The 22,233-nt window shown below is 37.6% G+C and overlaps 1 protein-coding gene across 1 annotated transcript in view; it reads left to right on the top strand.

Moving 5' to 3' along the window:
* Positions 1 to 21,293, top strand: part of MFSD14A (major facilitator superfamily domain containing 14A) — a 55,701-nt gene extending 34,408 nt beyond the window's left edge. The window contains exons 8-12 of the mRNA XM_004385716.2: positions 241 to 312; positions 12,212 to 12,324; positions 13,859 to 13,956; positions 18,490 to 18,653; positions 19,914 to 21,293. Coding sequence (XP_004385773.1) covers positions 241 to 312; positions 12,212 to 12,324; positions 13,859 to 13,956; positions 18,490 to 18,653; positions 19,914 to 20,120 — 654 coding nt within the window. The 3' untranslated portion in view covers positions 20,121 to 21,293. The remainder of the gene's footprint in view (positions 1 to 240; positions 313 to 12,211; positions 12,325 to 13,858; positions 13,957 to 18,489; positions 18,654 to 19,913) is intronic.
* The last annotated feature ends 940 nt before the right edge of the window (positions 21,294 to 22,233 follow it).

The raw sequence follows: 22,233 nt of genomic DNA on the forward strand, positions 1-22,233 counted from the left end.
TTTAGTAGATCCACATTAAGATCCATGTCTGAGTAGGTGTTGTTTTTAGTGTGTTAATACCTGTTATATTTTTGGTTCCCAGTGAAAGCTAGATTCCTCTTGTGAAGTATTCTTTAGTTATAAATGAGTTGCGTTTATTTTTTCTGGCCCATTTATTATTATTGTACCAGTAGTTGCATTTGTATGTTATTTATTATGCTTTTTCATTTATTAATGTAACTTTTTCTGGAAACCTTCTAGATAATGAAATTTTCACCAGAAAGTGTTGCAGCATTTATAGCAGTCCTTGGCATTCTTTCTATTATTGCACAGGTGAGTTTCTCTTTAGTCACAGAGAGTGATGTTGTAGTGAGTAACTCTGACTGGCCATCCAAATGGGATCTTATAAAGTGATAGTACCTTGGTGAAGTCACCAAAGTCAGGATTCTTAGTTTTGTAGGTCCAGAAACTCAGTTTTGTTAAACTATCTAAAATTAATCAGATTTTTGGGATGGACACATTAATCATTTCAATATATGATGTATAAACCAGAAAGCCAATTTATTCATTTATACCAGGGTATGTTGTTGTATCCTGTTGAGGTAATATTCATAACTACCCTATATGGTAGAATAGAACTGCCCCATGAGGTTTCCTAGGTTGTAATCTTTATGGAAGCAGATCACCAGATCTTTTCTGCCACGGAGCTTCTGGTGGATTTGAACTGCCAGCCTTTTGGTTATCAGCCAAGTGCTTAGCCGTTGCGCCACCAGGGCTTCTTATGTTAGGGTACACACCTGCCTAAAGTCAGAAATCTCATGTCTTTTTGTCCGTGTTCTACTATTGATTCATTCATTCAGCACATACTTATTGAATACGTACCACGTGTTAGGCACCAGTTATATAGCAGTGAACTTAACCGCTGTCTTAGAGTTTACATTCTAGTGGGGTGAGTTTACAGTCTAGAAAATTAATAAATATGTTGGTGTAAACACATGAGGTATAATGATAGCTATAGAGAAAAGGGTAAGAAGGATATACAGAACAATTGGGGGCAAGCTATTTTTTTTTCAGTCTTAGGGGAGTTGGGAAGGCATTGCTGATACAAGGTGATATTTGAACAGAGACCCAAAGGAAATGAGCAACAAGCCATGGAGATACCTAGAGGAAGAGAGTTCTAAGCAGAGGGAACAGAAACAAAACCTTACGAAGAGACTGTGCTTGGCATTTATAAGAAACAGCATGTATGTGTGGAATGAACCAGGGAGAGAGTGTTGCCTGATCATGTGGGAACTTGTAAGTCGTCATAAGACTTGAGTGAGATAGGAAGCCACTGGAGGGTTTTGAGCGGAGGAATGTTGTGTATCTCGGAAGCCCAGTTGGCAAATGCTGGTTGCTTTGATGATTAAGATACTGATCAGCACAGGAATTTGGGTTTTCTTAGGAGATATTTCATCCTGTCTTCCAAATTGTCTCTGTTCCACAGTAAAGTAGTATTCTTCTCCAGTGACCAGAATTCTCCCACTCAGAGTCAGTGTCTTTCTCCTTTTTGTGAAAAACCCGTGCTCATTTCTTGCTGTTTGGCTTTGCTTTTTCAGACTGTCAACAGACAGTCATCTCTCCATTAACTTTTTTCTGCCTTATTTCTTCTGCTCTACTAAATTGCAACTTTGTTTTTATTGTACTCTTAAGAAAATGGAGTGTAGGGTCTGTTAATTGGACTCTGATATTTTACCATCTCTTAGGTAGGATTCCTTCTGCAGATCTCTTCATTTATGAATTTTTACTGGGTTCACTGATAAACTTAATCTTCATATTTAATTTTAAGTTTTATAATACACTTGCCCCATGCTCTTCCATATACACACAGATGGCATTGGCTACTAGTACTATTTCTGGCTTCAGTTTTACCCTCAAAATTCTTTTTTTTTTTTTAATTTTTTTATTGTACTTTACATGAAGGTTTACAGAACAAATAATTTCTCATTAAACAGTCATTACACCTATTGTTTTATGACATTGGTTAACAACCCCATGACACATCAACACTGTCCCCTCTTGACCTTGGAGGACCTTTTTTTTGGTGAAAATATGCATAGCCAAAGTTAAACCATTTCAAAAGTTTCTACATGTACAATTCAGTGACATCGATTACATTCTTCCAGTTGTGCTGCTATTCTCACTGTCCTTTTCCAAATTATTCCATCACCATTATCTTCACTCACTGCCCTGTAGGCTTCCCATCAAACCTTTTGAGTTGCTGTTGTCAGTTTGATCTCACATAGATAATTCTTTTTTTTTTAATACCTTAGATGAAGGTTTGCAAAAAACATATTTTCTTATTAAACAGTTAGTACACATATTGCCCTATGACAATGGTTAACAACCCCGCAACATTTCAACACTGTCCCTTCTCAACCTTGGGTTCCCTATCAGCTTTCCTGTCCCCTCCTGCCTTCTAGTCTTTGTCCCTGGACTGCTGTGCCTCATTAGTCCCATTTTGTTTTATGAGGCTGTCCAATCCCTGGCTGAACGGTGAACTTCGGGAGTGACTTCAGTACTGAGCTAAAAAGGTATCCAGGGGCCATACTTTCGGGGTTTCCCAGTCTCTGTCAGGCCAGTAAATCTGGTCTTTTTTTGTGTGTATGAGTTATAATTTTGTTCTACATCCTTTTCCAGCTCTGTCCAGGACCCTCTGTTGCGATCCCAGTCAGAGCAGTCAGTGGCGGTAGCCAGGCACCATCTAGCTGTACTGGACTCAGTCTGGTGGAGGCCGTGGTAGCTGTGGTCCATTAGTCCTTGCTCCCAAAGGAGTGAGACCAGTGGAGTATCTTAGATGGCTGCTCACAGGCTTTTAAGATCCCAGATGCTACTCACCAAGGTAGAATGTAGAATATTGTCTTTATAAACTGTGTTATGCCAGTTGAGCTAGATGTTCCCTGAGAGCATGGCCCCCGCAGCCCTCCACCCAGCAGTTCAGTCCCTCAGGGGGTTTGGAAGTATCTGTGGCGTTTCCATGACCTTTCCTTGTACAAGTTATGCTGGATTCCCCAGTACTATGTACTGTCTTACCCTTCACCAGAGTTACCACTTATCTATTGTCTATTTATTTCCCCCCACCCCTGCCATACCTCGTAACTAACGAAGATTGTTTCTTTTTGTGTGTAAACTTTTACATGAATTTTTACAGTAGAGGTCTCATACAATACTTGTCCTGTTGTGATTGACTTATTTCACTCAGCATAATGTCCTCTAGTTTCATCCATGTTATGAGATACTTCACAGATTCATCATTGTTCTTGATTGTTGCATAATACTCCATTGTGTGTATGTACCATAGTTTATGCATTCATCTGTTGATGGGCATCTGGGTTGTTTCCATCTTTTTGCTATGGTGAACAGTGCTGCAGTGAATATGGGGGTGCATGTGTCTATTCATGTGACGGCTCTTACTTCTCTAGGATATATTCCTGGAGTGAGATTGCATTTTGTAGTGCTTTTTTTTGTGATGCTGATGTTTTCTTTGTTCCTGTTACTCTCCTGTGCTGAGTTCCTTTTGTTTGTGGATTTTTTTTTTTTTTCATTTCTTTTGTTTTTGTAGGTTTTATTTTTACTGAGACTTTATGTTTTCCTTCTTTATTTTGATGAGTTAAGTTTGTTAACTTTCTTTGTGGTTACCTTGGAATTTACCCTTATCTTCCTAGATTTGAACCAGTCTGTTATTACCCGGTATTGCCTTGCCTTCCTCTGCATTAGAAGGTTCTAAACCTACACCGTTTATTCCCTCTTTTATTGTTCTGATGCTGTTGTCATTTACAGATTAACTTCTCTGGTTCCCTGTTGTAATTCTTTTGGTTTACGTAGTCCTTAAGAGTTCCTTTCCTAGGTTGGTATCTGACTAGTACAATCCTGTGTCCTGTATTCAGCCTGTGGTCTGATGTTGGTTGTTCTCAGATCGAAAGACTCCCTTTAATAAGTCTTGTAAGTTTGGTTTGGTTTTTACATAGTCCCTTAATTTCTGTTTATCTGGAAATGACCTAATTTCACCATCATATTTGAACGAGAGTTTTGCAGGATATATTATTCTTGGCTGGCTTTTTTTTTTTCTTTCAAGGTTTTATATATGTCATCCCATTGCCTTCTTGCCTGCATGGTTTCTGCCAAATAATCCGAGCTTAGTTTTTTTATTGTTTCTCCTATGTATATGACTTTTGTTTTTCTCGAGCTGCTCAGGATTCTTTGTTTGTCTTTGGTTTTAGTGAGTGTGATTATGATATGCCTTGGTGATTTTCTTTTGGGGTCTATCCTATATGGGGTTTGTTGAGCTTCTTGGATGGTCAGCTTTTCATCTTTCATGATATCAGGGAAGTTTTCTGTCAGCAATTCTACAATGATCCTCTCTGTTTTTCCTGTTTTCTCCTCCTGTTCTGGAACTCTGATCACTCACAGAGTTTTGCTTTTAATTTTATCCCACATAATTCTCAGGGTCTCTTCATTTTTCTTCATTCTTTTTTCTGATTTTTCCTTAGACAGCGTTGTAGCCAAGTGTTTGTCTTCAATTTCACTGATCCTATCTTCCATCGTTTCAGACCTGCTCCTCAGCCCTTCTATGACACTGTCCATTTCTGAAATCTTGTTGTTTATCTTTTTGATTTCTAATTGTTGCTTTTGTATGTTTTCTAGTTGTGAATTTATTTTGGCATTTTGTTCCTGTATTATTTTCTTGAATTCTTTCATTTTTTTGTCTGTATTTTCCATGAATTTGTCTGCCTTTTCCATGAATTTGTCTATTTTTTCCTCATTTCTGTCTGCTTTTTGCTTCAACTCTTGGATAATTCTGAATATTAGAGATATGAATTCCCTATCAGTTAGCTCTAGTGCCTTTTCTTCTGCTGGAAAGTTATCTGGTGTTTTATTTTGCATGCTTATTGGAACCATCCTGTCCTGTTTTTGAATATGTTTTTATATTGTCTGCTGTCTTTGGGGCATCCAGTGGTTATTTTCCGCATTTATTGCTTGTAGATTTGTTTGTTTCATCCTGCTTTTTTGTTTCATTTTGTTAAGTCTGAGTAGGTGGGCTGTGCGTTCTTTGTTGTTTGCTCTATTTACTTTTCACCTCCTTCTCCAATGGGCAGGGTCAGTCACTCAGGTATGGTACAGCAGGACAGGTCCAGCTGAAGGGGAGTTGCTGGGATGGGTTGTTTGTGGAACATACCAGGCTGACAGTGTGGACCGGGAATCAGTGCAGGTCAGGTTCCAGTAGGCTGTGCCTGTGCTGCTTGGGAGCGTGATGTTAAGCGCACGGTGCAGCTAGGCAGGAAGGAGGGGGTAGATTGTGATGTGTGGAGCTAAGATGGGCATGGGAAAGAGGAGAGAGAGGAACAGGAGCCAAAAACAAACAAAAAAGAGTGCTAAGGGAGCTTGCTATTGGAGTGGAGAGATGAGAGACAGAAATGGGGAAAAACAAAAATGAAAAGCAAAAAAGAAAAAGGGTAAAAAAAAAAAAAATGAATAAATTGAGAAAATAGAAATGAAGAAAGACAAAAAGGGAATAAGGGAGAGAAGAAAACAAAACAAACAAACAAAAAAACCAAAACCAAAAAAACAAGGAAAAAAAAATGCTTCCATGGATATCCTGTGCATCTGTGCAGAGTAAGGGAGTAGCTTCTAAGCTGCGCGGTACTGCCCGGCTAGAAGGGGCTCCTAAGCCGAGAAAAGAAGAAGAATACAAACCAACAAATCAAAACAGAACAAATCAGAGCAAACAAACAAGCATGGGCCAGGAAGCAGTTTCACAGTTGAATGATGTTTCACAACCTTTCAGGAAGAAGAAAAGATGGCGTACAGAGCCGGGTATTTGAGAGAAAGGAGGGGGAAGTGGTGAGAGGTCTGGGAGAAATCTAAAGAAGCAGAAAAAAGCAACACCAGCAGCCAACAAAAGGCACTCAGGGAGCTGGCCAGTGCGGGCCGGTGGAATCCAAGTGACACCTGGGTGCCTCCCAGCCAAGAGACTATGGCTGCAGGAAGCAGAGGAGGCTAAGTGGGGATGAAGAAGGGTGAGGAGTGGGAAAGCGTGTATCGCTGGTTACCGGTTGTTCTGTCTCCTGCTGGAAGCTCCGTGAGGCTGCTTCCTCATACCCCCCATTCGCTGATCTCCGACAGGAGTCACAGATGGCTGATCCGTGCTGCATTAGCTGATGGGGACCTCTGCATGTATCTCTCCTTGCTCTCTGTTCTCAGTCAGTTTCTTATTCCATTCAGTGTTTGGCTGAGTTCTCTATCTCTTCATTTGATGCTTAGGGTTTCAGGATTGACGTGTGACTCTGACTTAGTTTTTCTGATGTTTGCTGTGGAGGGACGGCGTGGTGCTTTTGACTGTGGCACCATGTTGCCTGAAAGTCTTTATCCTCAAAATTCTTGATCTAGAAAAACATTGCATTAAACCATTTGTTTCTGGCCTTTGGTTCACACCTTTGGTTTTTCAGATGTCTACAGAAAGGATAATCAGAAAAAGTGCTTTTAAGCTGGGAGGAAAAATATATTGTCACCTATAGCTAAAAATGGCTTTTCTAAAAAATACTATTGAAGCATAACACAAAGGAAAATGTACAAATAGTAAGGGTAGAGTGTAATGTATTATCAAGTGTTAAACCAACCTTGTAATTCTGGAATCAATCCAACCTGGTCCTGATGCATTATCATTTTCACATATTGCTGAGATTTGGTTTGCTAGTATTTTAAGATTTTTATGCCATAGATACAGATTTAGAGAACAGGCTCATATTTACTCTAGTGATTAAAAGGTGTAAGTATCTTAAGCTCCATTTCATACTTAAGTGCCCGCAGCTCCCACGATCAGTTAATAAATTTGGGCCATGTCTTAGTTTCACTAACGCTCTTCTCAGTGTTCCTTGGAGTTCTCCACGTGATGTCTGTCTTTCCTCTGTTTTTGCTTGCTTCTCTCTGTGCCTAATGGCTCTTTATATCTTGAAAGTGATTGGCTTAAGACATACCCTACACTGATAGGTCCTCATTAACATAGCAAAGGAAACTCTATGCAAAAATGGGATTACATCCACAGGTATAGGGGTTAGGATTTACAATACATATTTTTGGTAGACGCAATTCAATCCTTAACAGGCAGTAGCATTGTGGACTGCTTGAGTGATGAGTTGCAGGTGGTTTAGAAGGGTATTTTCCTCTGTTTAGCAAACAGCACCTGGCATACGGGATACCAAACCAAAACCCGTTGCCATCAAGTCGATTCTGACTCATAGCGACCCTATAGGACAGAGAAGAACTACCCCACGGGGTTTCTAAGAAGTGGCTGGTGGATTCAAACTGCTCACCTTTTGGTTAGCAGTTGAGCTCTTAACCACTGCACTACCAGGGCTCCCCATAGGGGATACAAAGATAAAAAACAGTCTCTAAGAGCTCAGAATGTGGTAGAGCAGATATGTAAATAAGAGAAGAGACGTGGTTGCATTTGTATAGGAAAGATCACTGCTGCAGCAGCATGAAGTTAGTGAGACTGGAAAGGAATAAGCAACAATTCAGACAGCGTTTAATGGCATAGCATGTGTGGTGCAGTCGACACACAGTCCACAAGGAATGACGTACTGGAGTCATCATTTAGCTTTTGGTGCCTACACAGAAATAGGTTTTGAGATGAAAAAAAAAAAGTGAGAAAATTAATCGGCCTTCAAAAACAGATAAGTAGGAGTGTGTGGTATGCATGTAAATATTGATAATTACATTTTTATATCACTGTATGACCTACTAAAATATTAAGCTCCACAGGTAGAAGAATTATCTTGTATTCTCATTTGTGCAGAAGTATACAATTGAGAATGATTTGTCCCATGTTGACTTCTCCAGTAAGTGAAAGACCAGTGTCTTTCACACTCTTCTCCAGCATCCCAGAGCTGCTTGTAGCTCCCCATTTATGCCCTTTATGTTTGTTTATTTTATTGCCTCTGTTCCTGTTGTCCTTTCTGCCTCCCCTTCTGTGTGTTCCCTTATAATTTGGGCATGTCTCTATCCTTGCACAGAATAACATGTATTACAGATTTTATCTCTGTTTATTTCTGATTATTTCTACTTTAGTAAATTGTGGGCTCTTCAATTCTTGAGTTAAGGATTGTATCATATTCATATTTGTCCCTCTAATACCCAGTACTGTGCCTGCAACCCAGCAGGTGCTAAATTAGGGGTCATTTTTTCTTTTCATATAATGTTTTTAAAACTTTTAAAATAAGTATTAAGCATTTAAAAATTGGAAGTATTACATTAAAAACAAGGATATACAGCTTCTTCCAAAAAAAGATTAGATCTGGTAACATTCCAGCAGGAGCCAAGTAATTGTTGACCCCTCTGGAGCATTTACTTTCCAGTTTGCCATGGGCCTTATCATTTACTATTGCCTTACAACCTACCTATTTCACTCATTTAACTCCTTGGCCCCAGTAGGCATATAATTTTATAACACTTGTACTAAATCAGTGTTTACTAAGTGCTGCATGGATATAGTTCTACACATTTCTCTTTCTCATCTAGTCCTCTATATGCTGGTGACATGTGAATTTATACCTCCAGGCTAATCCCTCAGCTCTTATTTGATTCATCTGTTAGGCATGTCAGACTTAAGATGGCCAAAGCTAAGGTGTAGATTCCTCCCTCCCCTAGTTCTCCCCACCTAGTGTTTCTTATCACATTCAGTGTTACCCCCACTCTTCTGGTTGTTCAGGCCAGAAAACTGGGCTTCATTCTTGATTTCTTTCATTCTCCTTACTCCACATCCAGTCTATCAAATGGTACCTCCAAGCTGGTCTTCCGAGGCACCACCGGGTGAGTTCAAACCACCAGCCTTTCAACTAGTTGTGAGCACTTGTGCCACCTAGCTGCCTTCCTACAGTTCATTCTCCACTAGGTAGAGTAATTTTTATAAAGTGAAAATCCAATCATATACCTTCCCTGCTTAAAACTCGCTTTCGGTTGCAACCAGAATAAAATTTAGACTCTTGACATGACCTCATTTTACTCTACTCTTCATCTTGTTGAGTGGGATCTAGTCCAGGGCCTTTGCACTTGTTGTCATCCTTACTTGGAGTGGTCTCTACCCCAGATCTTCACGTTAACTCTCTCTTCCTCTATGTTCAGTTACCACTTCAAATGTCACCCCAGAAAGGCCTTCCCTGACCATTGTGGTCTAAGCAGCACCTCCATCACATTATCTTATTCTGTTTTCTTTTTAAAACCAAACCAAACCTTGTTGTCTAGTCGTTTCTTACTCATAGTGACCCTACAGGACAGAGTAGAACTGCCTCATAGAGTTTCCAAGGAGCACCTGATAGATTCAGTCTGCCAACCTTTTGGTTAGCAGAAGTAGCTCTTAACCACTATACCACCAGAATTTCCATTTTCTTCTTAGCAGTTAAAAAATACAACCAAACCAGTTGCCGTCAGTGCAGTTCTGAGTCACAGCAACCCCATATGTCAGAGTAGAACTGGGCTTCTTAGGGTTTTCAGTGGCTGATTTTTCAGAAGTAAGATCGCCAGGCCTTACTTCCAAAGTGCCTATGAGTGGACTTGAATCTCCAGCCTTTGGTTTAGCAGCTGAGTGCTTAAGTGTTTGAGCCACTCAGGGACTCCTCATAGCAGTTACTACCTGAAATTACCTTGCTTGTTAATATGCTTATGTCTGTCTTTCCTCTACTTGAAGGTAATGTATGTGCTGACTAGTATTTTGACTTATTCACTATTGTGTTCTCAGACCTGGATAGCAGTTGGACTTAGTAAGAACTTGGCAAATATTTGTTGACTGACTGACCAAAGCCAATGTCATTTCTAACTGGTAATCAGCTTTGTCATCTTGCTTAAGTCATTTAACCTTTGGGAGTCTCAGTTTTGTCATCTACTAAACTAAGGGACACCAATTTTTTTTCTGTTTTGCACACTGTATAAAATAATTTGTTCTGTTATTACTATTACTAAGAATTGAGAATACTGTGATATACTTAGAATCATGCTTGCTTCCCTTAAACAGTTACTGAGAACTTTACTCACTAGTAAAAAGCACTTTGATTGGTGCTGAGGATACAGAAATAAATAAGAGAAAATCCCTGCCTTGAAGGAGAAAACCATTGTCACCAGTTACCGTGTCATGTGATAGATGTCAGTGTCCTTAGGGTCTTTGGGTCACAAGGTAGAATGTGGGGGGAAGGGGTGTGAGAGGTTCACTCAGTAGCTCTGAACACAGGACGATACTCCCAAGAAGGGGGAGGGAACATGTCAGCCTTTCTGTTTCTGATTTAATGACTTATCCCATGACCTTAAAAATACATATATTAACCTTTTTGCTCCAGTTATCCCGTTGGTAAAATGAGAATGGTTGTGGTAATACACTGTGAGCCTTGCTATTGAATTAGCATTTAGTCTCTGAGAATAGCTTCCCAAAGAGGGAGAGATACTGATTTCTACAAATAAATACCTACTGGTTAGCTGGGTAGATAAAGGGCTATGAGAAGTCTCCATTTTATAAGCACTTTTTGTAATATTCATGATACATGCTTGAGCAGTGTCAGTTTCTCTAAGGACAGGCTCTTCCTTAGACCAGCATTCCTGAAGGAATGCCTGCTCCAGGGAACATGGCCAGGCCAGTTAAACCCGTTTTCACTGAGCTAGGGTTCTTTGGTTAGCATTCTGCAATCCCTCTTTTCTCCTGGCTGAAGTGGCAGATATTTCATCATGGGTGAAATCTCTGTTTATTCTTTCAACATTGCTTTTTCCCCCTAGGTTGCATTTAGCAATGATAAGTTGTATGTTTTGCCCTGAGATCCTAGAGACATAAAAGAGGAATCACAATTTTTAGATGAAAGTGCTGCACTGGGGAATATTCTTGAAAGTAGTTTTCCAAGTTAGTCATCTTTTCATTCTAGTTCCGTTTCTCCCAGCCAACTTGTTGCCACTGAGCTTTGGGTACACTTTTAAAGTTGAACTGCTTACTCTGGTGAGTTCCATTTTGTGGCTGTAGTTATCAGAGAATATAGTCCCACAAAATAGCCATGCCTGATGAAACTCAGTCTTATAATCATGGAAGTCTCAGGGAAGAAAGCTGTGAGTCTTAATTGTTCAAGAATCCTTTTAAGAATCTTCATTTGCTGTCCACTGGCCTATTTGTCTCATAAGTAAACTCAAGACTATCCTCTGGAGTCTGATTAAACTCTTCAGTGATAGTTCCAATTTAAAGAATTTTAAAATTCATCATACTTGAGGGCTGTGAGTTTAGTGTATCAGTCTGTCTTAAAATCATCATTTCCTGAATTATTTTCACTTCTTTCTCTCTGGAGTAATTATCTTATGTGGTGTATTTAATATTTTAGTTAGAATAGCAAAAAAATATTTCTCTAATGTCTACAGATCATTGCTGAATTTATATTAGCTTTGAAAGAAAAGGAGAAGCAAGAAAACCCTTCAACTTATAATATTGTTTATTAAATGCTTACTATTTGCCAGACAATGCTAAGCGCTTTATGTAAACATCATCTCATGTAATTCACACTGCAAGGTTTTGAAATAGGTACTAGTATCCTCATTTCATAAGAGAGAAAACTAAGGCTCTAAGTCAGGTGACTTGCCCAGGCCACACAGTTAGAGCCAAGGTTATGATCCCTGGTGTTTTTAAGACTGTGTTCTTAATTATTATACCATACTTCTCCCATTTGATACTTGTTAAACTGTTAATAAAAGCATCGTAGTTTCAACAGTAGGGTAATTTAGGTGAAAGACATATGGGTAATCGTATAATTTTATTTTTCTTTAGTTGGGATAAAAGACATTTTGGATTAACTGTGGATCTATAAAAATGATTTTAAAGCTATTACATGAAGCTCTAAATTCCTAGTTAGAACCTTTTGACCCTATTGTTTTCAGCTTCTGGCTTAAGTGGCCCTCTGTAGACATATGTTGAGTGGAGAGGTTTGCTTTTCACTTGTCTGACTCATTTTCTGAATCTGGATCTCTGCCAGCAGAGGGACCTTGCTTGTATGACCTGGAGTAATGATCTCAAATATATTCAGGGCAATTGTTACTGAAAAACCAAATTGTACAAAAGGGGTAATAATCCTTTTATGTTATAGATTTAAAAAAGGCACCAACATATTTTGTGTTCTTTTTATTTTTTAAAAGTTCATTCCAATAAACTATTTTGTTTTTCCTTTTTTTTGTTTTCCAGACTATAGTCTTGAGTTTACTTATGAGGTCGATTGGAAATAAGAACACCATTTTATTGGGTCTGGGATTTCAGATATTACAGCTGGCATGGTATGGCTTTGGTTCAGAACCTTGGTAGGTTTAAATAATTTTTATTTTCTTAATTTTAGTGTTTGCCTTCTTTGTTTCTCAACTATGATTTTAATCTATTGCTTACTAACTGCTTTTTTTCTCTCAGAATGTATATAATACAAATCTCACACTTACGTATTTATATATTCTAGAAATAACTTGAGTATAGAAAGGTGACATAGCTAAGTGACAGGCTGAATTCATGAATGATATTATTGAGCCTTTGGATCTCTAAACAAGCATTTAATCTAGTTTGTGTCACTAGGAAAAAGCATATGATCCCATTGTAACAAGGTCTTGAAAGTTAGTGTCATTTACCTTTTTTTTTCCTGCATATTTTTTTTGAGTTCATTTCTGATGGCAAACTAGAAATAAGGGAGAAAGTCCAGTTGTTTTAGTCTCAGCTTCATGCCCCGCCTCTCACCTTTTCTTGCCCATGTGGTTTCCTGCGGGGAGGTGAAGGTAATAGTGAACAGTACGTTCATGTATTTTGGAACTGAACTGCACAATTTGCTAACGTTTCAAGCACATCCCCTCTATTTAGACTTGGATATGAGTAAGAGTAAACATGAGGAGTGTGTTTTGGTGGGCAATTTGGTTTCCAGCCTAGCTTTTACAAAGATGTGCTCATAATTTAAAATATCTAAAGCTTTTCTTTTAAACATCGCCCCAGGAACATCAAAGTTACTTATTCTTCAAAACTTAAGGATTAGATCGTATCAGTGATATCTTTACACTGAATCGCAAATCAGTGAGAACCTTGTTGTTATTGGGTGTTGTCGATTCCGACTCATAGCAACCCCATGTGACCGAGTAGAACTGCCCCAGACAGTTTTCTAGGCTGTAATCTTTATGGGATTGACACAGTGGCTGCAACAGTGAGCTCACGTATAACTACAATTGTGAGGATAGCGCAAGACTGGGCAATGTTTCATTCTGTTGTACACAGGGCCGCTATGAGTCAGGACCAACTCAACGGCACCTAACAACAACAACAACAGTCTTTATGGCAGCAGATTGCCAGGTCTTTTCTCCTGCATAGCCGCTGGGTGGGTTCCAACCACCAGCCTTTTGGTTAGTAGCCAAGCGCTTAACCATTGCACCACCAGGGCTTCTTAGCGAGAACCTTACCAGAAGACTTCCTGGCTTCACATGCCTGAAAACATGTGATGATGTGTCTTTATCTGTATTACCCTCAATATAACCACCCCCAGCAGAAATAATATCCAGCACATTTTACAGTTTGAAAAATGATATCCCAGTTTTACATTAAAATCCCACATGGTTCTAGTGAAAATAAGCGGTTGTATTTCTGTCTTCTAGAAGAGTAAACAGGGTTAGACTTTTAAGTAACTTGCCCAGAGTTACATAGTAAGGAAGGAATAGAGCAGGTACAGTTTTCCTTTTCCTGTACCGTTTCTTACTGCACTATTTCACAGTAGGAGTTACGCAGTTTTAACTGTATTTTGACTGACAGGTACAATGGAGAGGACTCATAATTTACTATTTTTGTTTTGCTGTTTTTGACTGATTATAGGATGATGTGGGCTGCTGGGGCGGTAGCAGCCATGTCTAGCATTACCTTTCCAGCTGTCAGTGCACTTGTTTCACGAACTGCTGATGCTGATCAACAAGGTAAGTTAATAGGAACCAATGATAATTGTTTTAAAGGACAGGATATTCGAATTCTTGTGTTCTCTTTCTTTTTTAATATATTTTATTGTGTTTTAGGTGATAGTTTATACAGCAAATTAGGTTCCATTTAACAATTTTTATACAAATTGTTCTGTGACATTGGTTACAGCTTTCGCAGTGTGTCAGCATTCTCATTATTTCCATTCTGTTTTTTTCTGTTTCCATTGATCTAGCTTCCCTTCCCTTCCTTGCCTTCTTATCTTTGCTTTAGGGTCAGTGTTGACCATTTGGTCTCACATTGTTGTTTAAGGGAGCACATTACTCACAGGTGACATTGTTTACTTTATAAGCCAATCTATTATTTGACTGACGGGTGACCTCTAGAAATAGCTTCAGTTCCAAGTTCAAAGGATATCTTAAGGGTGACAGTCTCGGGGGTTCCTCTAGTCTCTCTCACTCTAGTAGATTTGGCCTTTTTTAGGAATTTGAGTTCTGTTTTACATTTCTCTTCCAGTCTACCCAGGACCTTCTATTGTGTCCCTGGTCAGAACAGTCAATAGTGGTACCCAGGCACCATCTAGTTCTTCTGGTCCCAGGTTAGAAGAGGCTGTGGTTTGTGTGGGCTGTTAGTCCCATGGACTAGTTTCTTCTTAGAGACTTTGATTTCCTTTATTCTCTTTTGCTCTGTATGAGTAGAGACCAATAGTTTTGTCTTAGTTGACCGCTTGCAAGCTTTTAAGACCAGGCGCTACCCACCAAACTAAGATGTGGAACATTATAATCAAGAACTATGTTAATGCCAGTTGATTTAAGTTGTCCCACGAGACTCTGGATATGTCTAGGAAGGCTCCATAACTGTGCCCCGTATGTAGTTTGTTCTATATATGTGGATATATATGCAGCAAACACAAACATGTATATACATACGCCTACAGGTACACCTATACATGCACATGCGTTTACTCACATCTGCCTTCCTATACCCATATATGCATCCATATCTACCTGTGTAAACACACACATATTTTTTGGTTGTTTTTACTGTGGTTGCAAAATTGTATATGTTACAGCATTTACCAAAGTTGTCCCTTTTTCTCGTGTACTTTTTAGTGTCATTATTTACCTTGGTCAGGTTGTACTGACTTCACCCATATTTGGGATTGCCTTTCCCATCACCAGAAGTAACAAGTGTCTACTGTCTAGAAGATGATACCCCCTCCCTCTCCCTCCCATCCCTGTAACCATCAAAGAACTTTGCTTTTTGTATATAATCTATTCTTGACTTTTTATAATAGTGGGCCATACAATATTTGTCTTTTTGTGATTGACTTATTTCACTCAGCATAATGTCCTCCAGGTTCATCCATGTTATGTTTCATGGACTCCTTATTATTCTTTTTAGTTGTGTACTTATTCCATTGTATGTACCACAATTTGTTTATCCACTCATCTGTTGATGGGCACTTTAGGTTGTTTCTCTTTTCTCTATTGTGAATAATGCTGCAGTGAGCATAGGTGTGCGTATGTCTATTCGTGTCACTGCTCTTATATCTCTTGGATATAACCTGGGAGTGGGATTGCTGGATCATAAGGTATTTCTACTTCTAGCTTTTTGAGGAAGTGCCATACTGTTTTCTATAGTAGTTGTACCTTTTACACTCCCACCAGCAGTGTATAAGAGTTCCAGTCTCCCCACAACCTCACCAGCATTTGTTGTTTTCTGTTTTTTTGATCATTGCCATTTTTACAGGGGTAAGGTGGTATCTCGTTGTAGTTTTGAGTTGCATCTGTCTAATGGCTAAATGATCACGATCTTTTCGTGTATTTGTTGGCCATCTGAATGTCTTCTTCAGTGAAGTGTCTGTTCACGTCCTTTGCCCATTGTTTGATTGGATTGTTTGTCTTTTTGTTATTGAAGTTTTCTATATATTTTAGAGATTAGACCCTTGTCAGATATGCTGTTGCGTAAGATTTTTTCCCAGTCTATAGGTTCTCTTTTTACTCTTTCAGTAAAGTGTTTTGGTAAGTATTTAATTTTTAGGAGGACCCAGTTATCTATTTTATCTTCTGTTCATTCATTTTTAGTTGTGTTTGATCGTGTATTTATGCCATAAATTTGAGTCCTCTAGTTTTGTTACTATGTTATCCAACAGGAATGTTTTAGTTTTAACATTTAGGTCTTTGATCCATTTTGAGTTAGTTTTTGTGCGTGGTGTGAGGTACAGATCCTGTTGCATTTTTCTGCAAATGGATATCCAGTTTTGCCAGCACCATTTGTTAAAGAGACTGTTTTTTCCCCCATTGAATGGCCTTCAACCCTTTGACGAAGATCAGCTGCCCGTACAGGATGGATTTACTTCTGGGTTCTTAATTCTATTCCATTGATTTATGTGTCTGTCATTGCACCAGTGCCGGGCTGTTTTGATTACTGTGGCTGTATAGTAAGTTTTGAGATTGGAAAGTGTGAAGCCGCTACTTTGTTGTCCTTCAATATTGCTTTAGCTATTTGGGACCTTTTTCCTTTCCATATAAAGTTGGAGATTAGTTTTTCCATTTCATTGAATAATGTTGTTGGAATTTGGATCAGGATTGCATTGTATCTAGAGATCACTTTAGGTAGTATTGACATTTTTACAATGTTAAGTCTTCTAATCCATGAGCATGGAGTGTTTTTCCATTTCTGTAGATCTCTTTTGATTTCTTGCAGTAAAGTTTTAGTCTTCCTTGTATAAGTCTTTTGTGTCCCTGGTTAGGTTTATTTCTAGATACTTTATCCTTTTGGGGGCTATTGTAAATGATATTGTTTTCTTGATTTCCGAGTCCTTGTTAGTGTAGAGGACTCTGACTGATTTTTGTGTGTTGATCTTGTACCCTGCCATTTTGCTGAATCCTTCTATTAGTTCCAGTAACTTTCTTGTAGAGTCTCTGGGATTTTCTGTGTATAGGATCATGTCATCTGCAAATAAGAATAGTTTTGCTTCTTCCTTTCCAATTTGTATACCCATTATTTCCCTTTCTTGCCTTATTACTCTGGCTAGGACTTTCAGTATAGTATTGAATAAGAGTGTGGTGATAATGGGCATCCTTGTCTTGTTCCCGTTCTCAGGGGGAATGCTCTCGAACTTTCTCCATTGAGAACAATGTTGGCTGTTGGTTTTGCATATATGCCCTTAATTATGTTAAGGAATTTCCCTTCTATTCCTATTTTGCTGAAAGTTTTTATCAGGAAAGGGTGTTGGATTTTAGAAAATGCCTTTCCTGAATTGATTGAGATGATCATGTGATTCTTTTTCTTTGTTTTAGTTATTTGGTAAATTTGTTGATTTTCTAATGTTGAACTATCTTTGCATCCCTGGTATTGATCCCACTTGGTCATGATGTGGTATGAATCCCATTTGATCAAGATTTTTTTTTTCTTTGATATGCTTTTGAATTCTGTTGGCTAGAATTTTGTTAAGAATTTTTGCATCTATATTCATGACGGCCTGTAATTTTCTTTTTTAGTGACGTCTTTGCTTTTGTATCAGGGTTATGCTGGCTTCATAGAATGAATTAGGCAGTATGCCTTGCTTTCTGTGTCCTGGAATAGTTTGAGTAGAATTGATGTCAGCTCTTCTTCTCTGTATTTTAAGTACTGAAACATAAGCCTGTGTTCAGGGTAGAGAAGTTTAAAATTGCTTTCATCTTAAGGAGGAAAAGCAGATTCTAGTCTTATCATGAGGTGGATATTCCATTGTCTCTCACTTTGAATATGTGGCCCTATCTGTTTGCTAGAAAAATGTAGTGATGAAGATGGGCCATGTATGTTCACTAAACATTGATTAAACATCTCTTGTGTGCTAGACACCTAGAGATACAGTCATAGCTCTTTTATTAAGATTTTATGGTTTTCATTATAGAAAGACATATAACAGCAAACTGTCTTATGCCTTTGTAGGGGGAACATTTAATTCTTGGAATGCTAACAGATGAAGAATTGTTTTTTGAGAAGGATATGTTTTTATCTAGTTGTAAGGAAAAAGAAGGTGTTACGAAAGAGTGGCAGTGGCCACTTGGTTGCTAAATGAGGAAGGAAAGGCTTGTGGCCAAAGCAAGTTGCATTTTAAATTTGATAGAAGATCCTAGAGATAAACAAAAATCAAATTCTATGAAAGGAGTCATATTTGACTTAAAAAAGATCTTAACTAGCTGCTTGGGGAGAGTTTTTCACAGTTGTGCTTGTGAGCTCATGACTGATTTTTAACTAGGGGACGTTTTGAGGGTTATAATCTAAGGAAATAAAGTGCCTCTTTGCCCACTTGTTTCTCTGTTAGACCTATATATGAATACCTCTGAGCTCACACTTGAATCAGATGGCTTACTATACTTTGTAGAACCGATCGATCACTTCTAAGTGACTTTTAGTAGTGTTGGAGTAGACTGCTTGTATCTGATAAAAGCCTTGGATTTAGATTAAGTGCTTTCACATTCGTACTGGTGCTAGAGTAGGGAAAAACGAACGGTGCAGTAAATGAGTGTTTCTAAACCATTTAGGTGTTGTTCAAGGAATGATAACAGGAATTCGAGGATTGTGCAATGGTCTGGGACCAGCCCTTTATGGATTCATATTCTACATATTCCACGTGGAACTCAAGGAACTGCCAATAACAGGAACAGACTTGGGAACAAACACAAGCCCTCAGCACCACTTTGAACAGGTAATTCTGCATTCACATGATAGATATTATATAGTTCATTTGTCTGGATTGAAAGATACCATAAATGGTTTTTGCTACTAAAGCTTCTATGTGAGTTCTTAGTATTTTAATTTAAATAAAACACTTAAAAACCAAAGCCTAAGAAACTGTTTCCTCTTGTATACATTACTCTTCGTGAAATTGGCTGTGGGTACTTTTTTTGCCCTGGGGAGTTAAAAATTATTTAAATATCTACTTTGTCAAATTACACGTAATGGCATATGTCAAACCATTCTGTATACTACTTCTTGTCTTTTTGTGTGAGACTTTTGTAATATCACAATTCCCTTTGTTCCCTGCCTCCTACGTGAAAAGTTAGTTATGTGGTGGTAAACATCTTTGTTCACTTGTTTGCCATACCTCCCTCCTTACAACTGAAAGTTTTAATGGCAAACAACATCGATCATTTTAGCCAATGCAAACAGCTCATCAGTTTCCTTATTTAGCAGAGTCCCACATTAATCTTTCAACTGTCTACAACAACTTCTAAGTAAAAAGGAATGTTTGTGTGCTATACACAAATAAAATCAGCAGTGCAAGTTTTTGCTAAGAATGAAGGTAATTTTGGGCTAAAACAAAGATCTGCTTTGATTCTTTTTTTGTGTGTTTTCCTCACTTTCAGTAATTACCTTTTTTTTTTTTTTGTATTTAGGTTTGTTTTATTGGAGGGATGCACAAGTAGTGAATATTAGAAACTATTAAAAATTCACTGAAGCATTCATATTAATATGGTGAACTCCCACTGGTTTTGTGTTGTGAAGTAGGCATTCTTTTTTTTTTTTTCCAGTAATTACCTTTTTGAGACAAAGAAAACACTAATTGATTCTGCAGTTCTGGAGTTAATATTGTATGCTGCTTGATTTTACTTTTGAGATCTTTCTATAAATTTTTCCTTTTAAACTAACAAATTACTTAGAGGATCATAGAACATCAGTGTTCAGATTTGGTGCTGAAGGTGGCAATATGGTGTTTTTGCATAGGCTTTTTTTTTTTTAATCTTTTGGCCCTGTTTCTTGGGTCATTTGTTATCCTCAGGACTTTTATATTGAGAGTATGACAGTGTCCCCTTTCCCCTAAAAAGGGAATGTTTTATAACTGTGGCTTTAATGAGAGATGGGAGCCATTGCGTTTAATGCATAGCTGTCAGTTTCTAACAGATAAGCAGTTTCTTCTGAACAAAGGTATCTGTGCAAAAATCCTAATTACTTTCTCCTTCCTCAGAATTCCATCATCCCTGGCCCCCCCTTCCTCTTTGGAGCCTGTTCGGTACTGCTGGCTCTGCTTGTTGCCTTGTTTATTCCGGAACATACCAACTTAAGCTTAAGATCCAGCAGTTGGAAAAAGCACTGTGGTGGTCACAGCCATCCTCATAGTACACAAGCCCCAGGAGAGGCCAAAGAACCTTTACTCCAGGACACAAATGTGTGACGACAGAAATCAGGAAGATTTTTCTATCAGCACCCAGGTCTTAGTTTTCACCTGTAGTTCTGGATGTACATTCCATTTCCATCCACAATGTACTTTTAAGATTGTCTTAAGAAATGTATCTGCATGAACTTCGTGGGAACTAAAGAAAGAACAGGATGGTTTTCCAAAGATGTTACAATTTCTTTTAAACAGAAACTTTTTGTTTATTAGCACCAATTTCTTGCCACTAAGCTGTTTGTGTTATTATACATCTTTTAATTAAAAAACTGTATATGTAACTTCTTAGCTATTAGCATATGTCTCTGCTTCCATTTCCTTAAGGTGTTGAGCTTTAACTCTCTGCTGAGTCTCAGTGAGACAGAGTAGGTAGTATGGTTGTGGACCTGTTTGTTTTAACATTATAAAATCTTGAGTCAGATTTTAATACTGTAAAATCTTGGGTCAAATAATTCAAAGCCTTAATGCAGATGCACTAAAGAAATGGTAATGAATTGTTTGCATTAAAAAAACTTAAGAATATTGTACTAAATCTGAATCATGTTTCATGCTTGTTTGCAGTAATTTTATTTTAAACATTATTCACTACTGTTTTTGATGTGAGAAAAAAATACCAGACATTTAGAATTTAAATCGGGATGTTTAGAGCCTATAAATCTAACTGCTGGTTCGAATTTGTTCCCCAGCTACTTCTTATACCACTGTTCTTTTAATGTTTGCATAATCGTAAGAACCTCAACACTTGAATACATAATCTAAAAATTATATAGTAAAGCTGGTAGCCTTGAAAATGTCAATGTGATATCTATATGTAGATAAATATATATAGTGGCCTTTCAGGACTGTCACAGTAACTTTATTTACAGAGCTAATGTTTGTCCTAAATTTTCAGGACCCTAGAAGAGAGCTTTATACAATTACTGATGTGAATTTCTCTAAAGTGTATATTTTTGTGTCCAGTTATATTATTTAAAAAAGTGTTACTTTGTAAAAATTGTACATAAAGTATTGTATAGTTTACAATGTTTTCATCTTGTGTGTGGTTATTGCTTAATGCTTTTTAAACTTGGAACATTCACAATGGTTAAATAAGGTCTTAAAAGAATGTAAATATTCTGTTAATAAAAAATTTAAATATTTAATAATTTTTTTTTTTTTAAGTCTTGATCAGTGATTCCCTACAAGGCCTGTTTTGGCATTATTTGTTACCTTAATCAGTTTTTACAGTAACAAAGCTTTGTGCCTTCTCCCTTTGAATCCATTTTCTTTTCCCTAACTATAAAATATTCTTGTAGTAAGAGGAAAGAAATGAAAACTTAGTAATTAACTTGAAGAACTTAATTTTCTAAGCATAGATGTTGTAGATCAATTGTTTGTTTTTATACTTTTTACATCATACTCCCAAAGTAATTTTAATACTTTATTAACAAAGTTCACACAAGTTTTCAGAAATACATTAAATGCAACATTTTGATTATTAACACATGTACAATTTTACACTGCAAAACAATTTCAGCTTAATGTTTTTAAGAGGTAGAGCAAAGAAGTAGCGCACTAGAAGTCTGTACATACACATTTAATACAAAAAATCTTTAGCTGGTTGATACCAAAATGATCGTCTACCCTACCTTGGAAATTCTTCGAATTTTTCCACATGTGAATACAGAAAATGATACTTATTTAAAGAAGAAGGAAGAGCTACCTGTATGTCATATTTCCCATCCAAACCCTGTCACAATGTTTATTAATTATTTACAACAAAACAGTCTACTATCACCAAGAGGCTTCTTTCCAGATTATTAGTCAGTGCTTTTAAGTTATTGTAACCCAGTATTCTTACTAATATAGTATATCATCTATCTAAAGGAGGAAAAACTGTATATAAAAAGTCACTGCCTGTTATTAAACTGAATTTTTTAGATCTGATCCCAGAAGCCTGCTTGAAATTGCCAGCTGTGTTCCAGAGTTTCAGAAAACTCAAAATAATGGTTTTGTAAAAAAAAAAAAAAAATTAGCTAAGATTCTTTGTCTTACCATGGAGCCCTATAATGTTGGCATGTCATTATTTTAAAATGCCTCTTTTCTCACCTATGTAATAAAGTACTTGAAAATAATT

This window comes from Trichechus manatus, unplaced genomic scaffold, assembly GCF_000243295.1.
Source record: "Trichechus manatus latirostris isolate Lorelei unplaced genomic scaffold, TriManLat1.0 scaffold00144, whole genome shotgun sequence".
Taxonomy (NCBI): domain Eukaryota; kingdom Metazoa; phylum Chordata; class Mammalia; order Sirenia; family Trichechidae; genus Trichechus; species Trichechus manatus.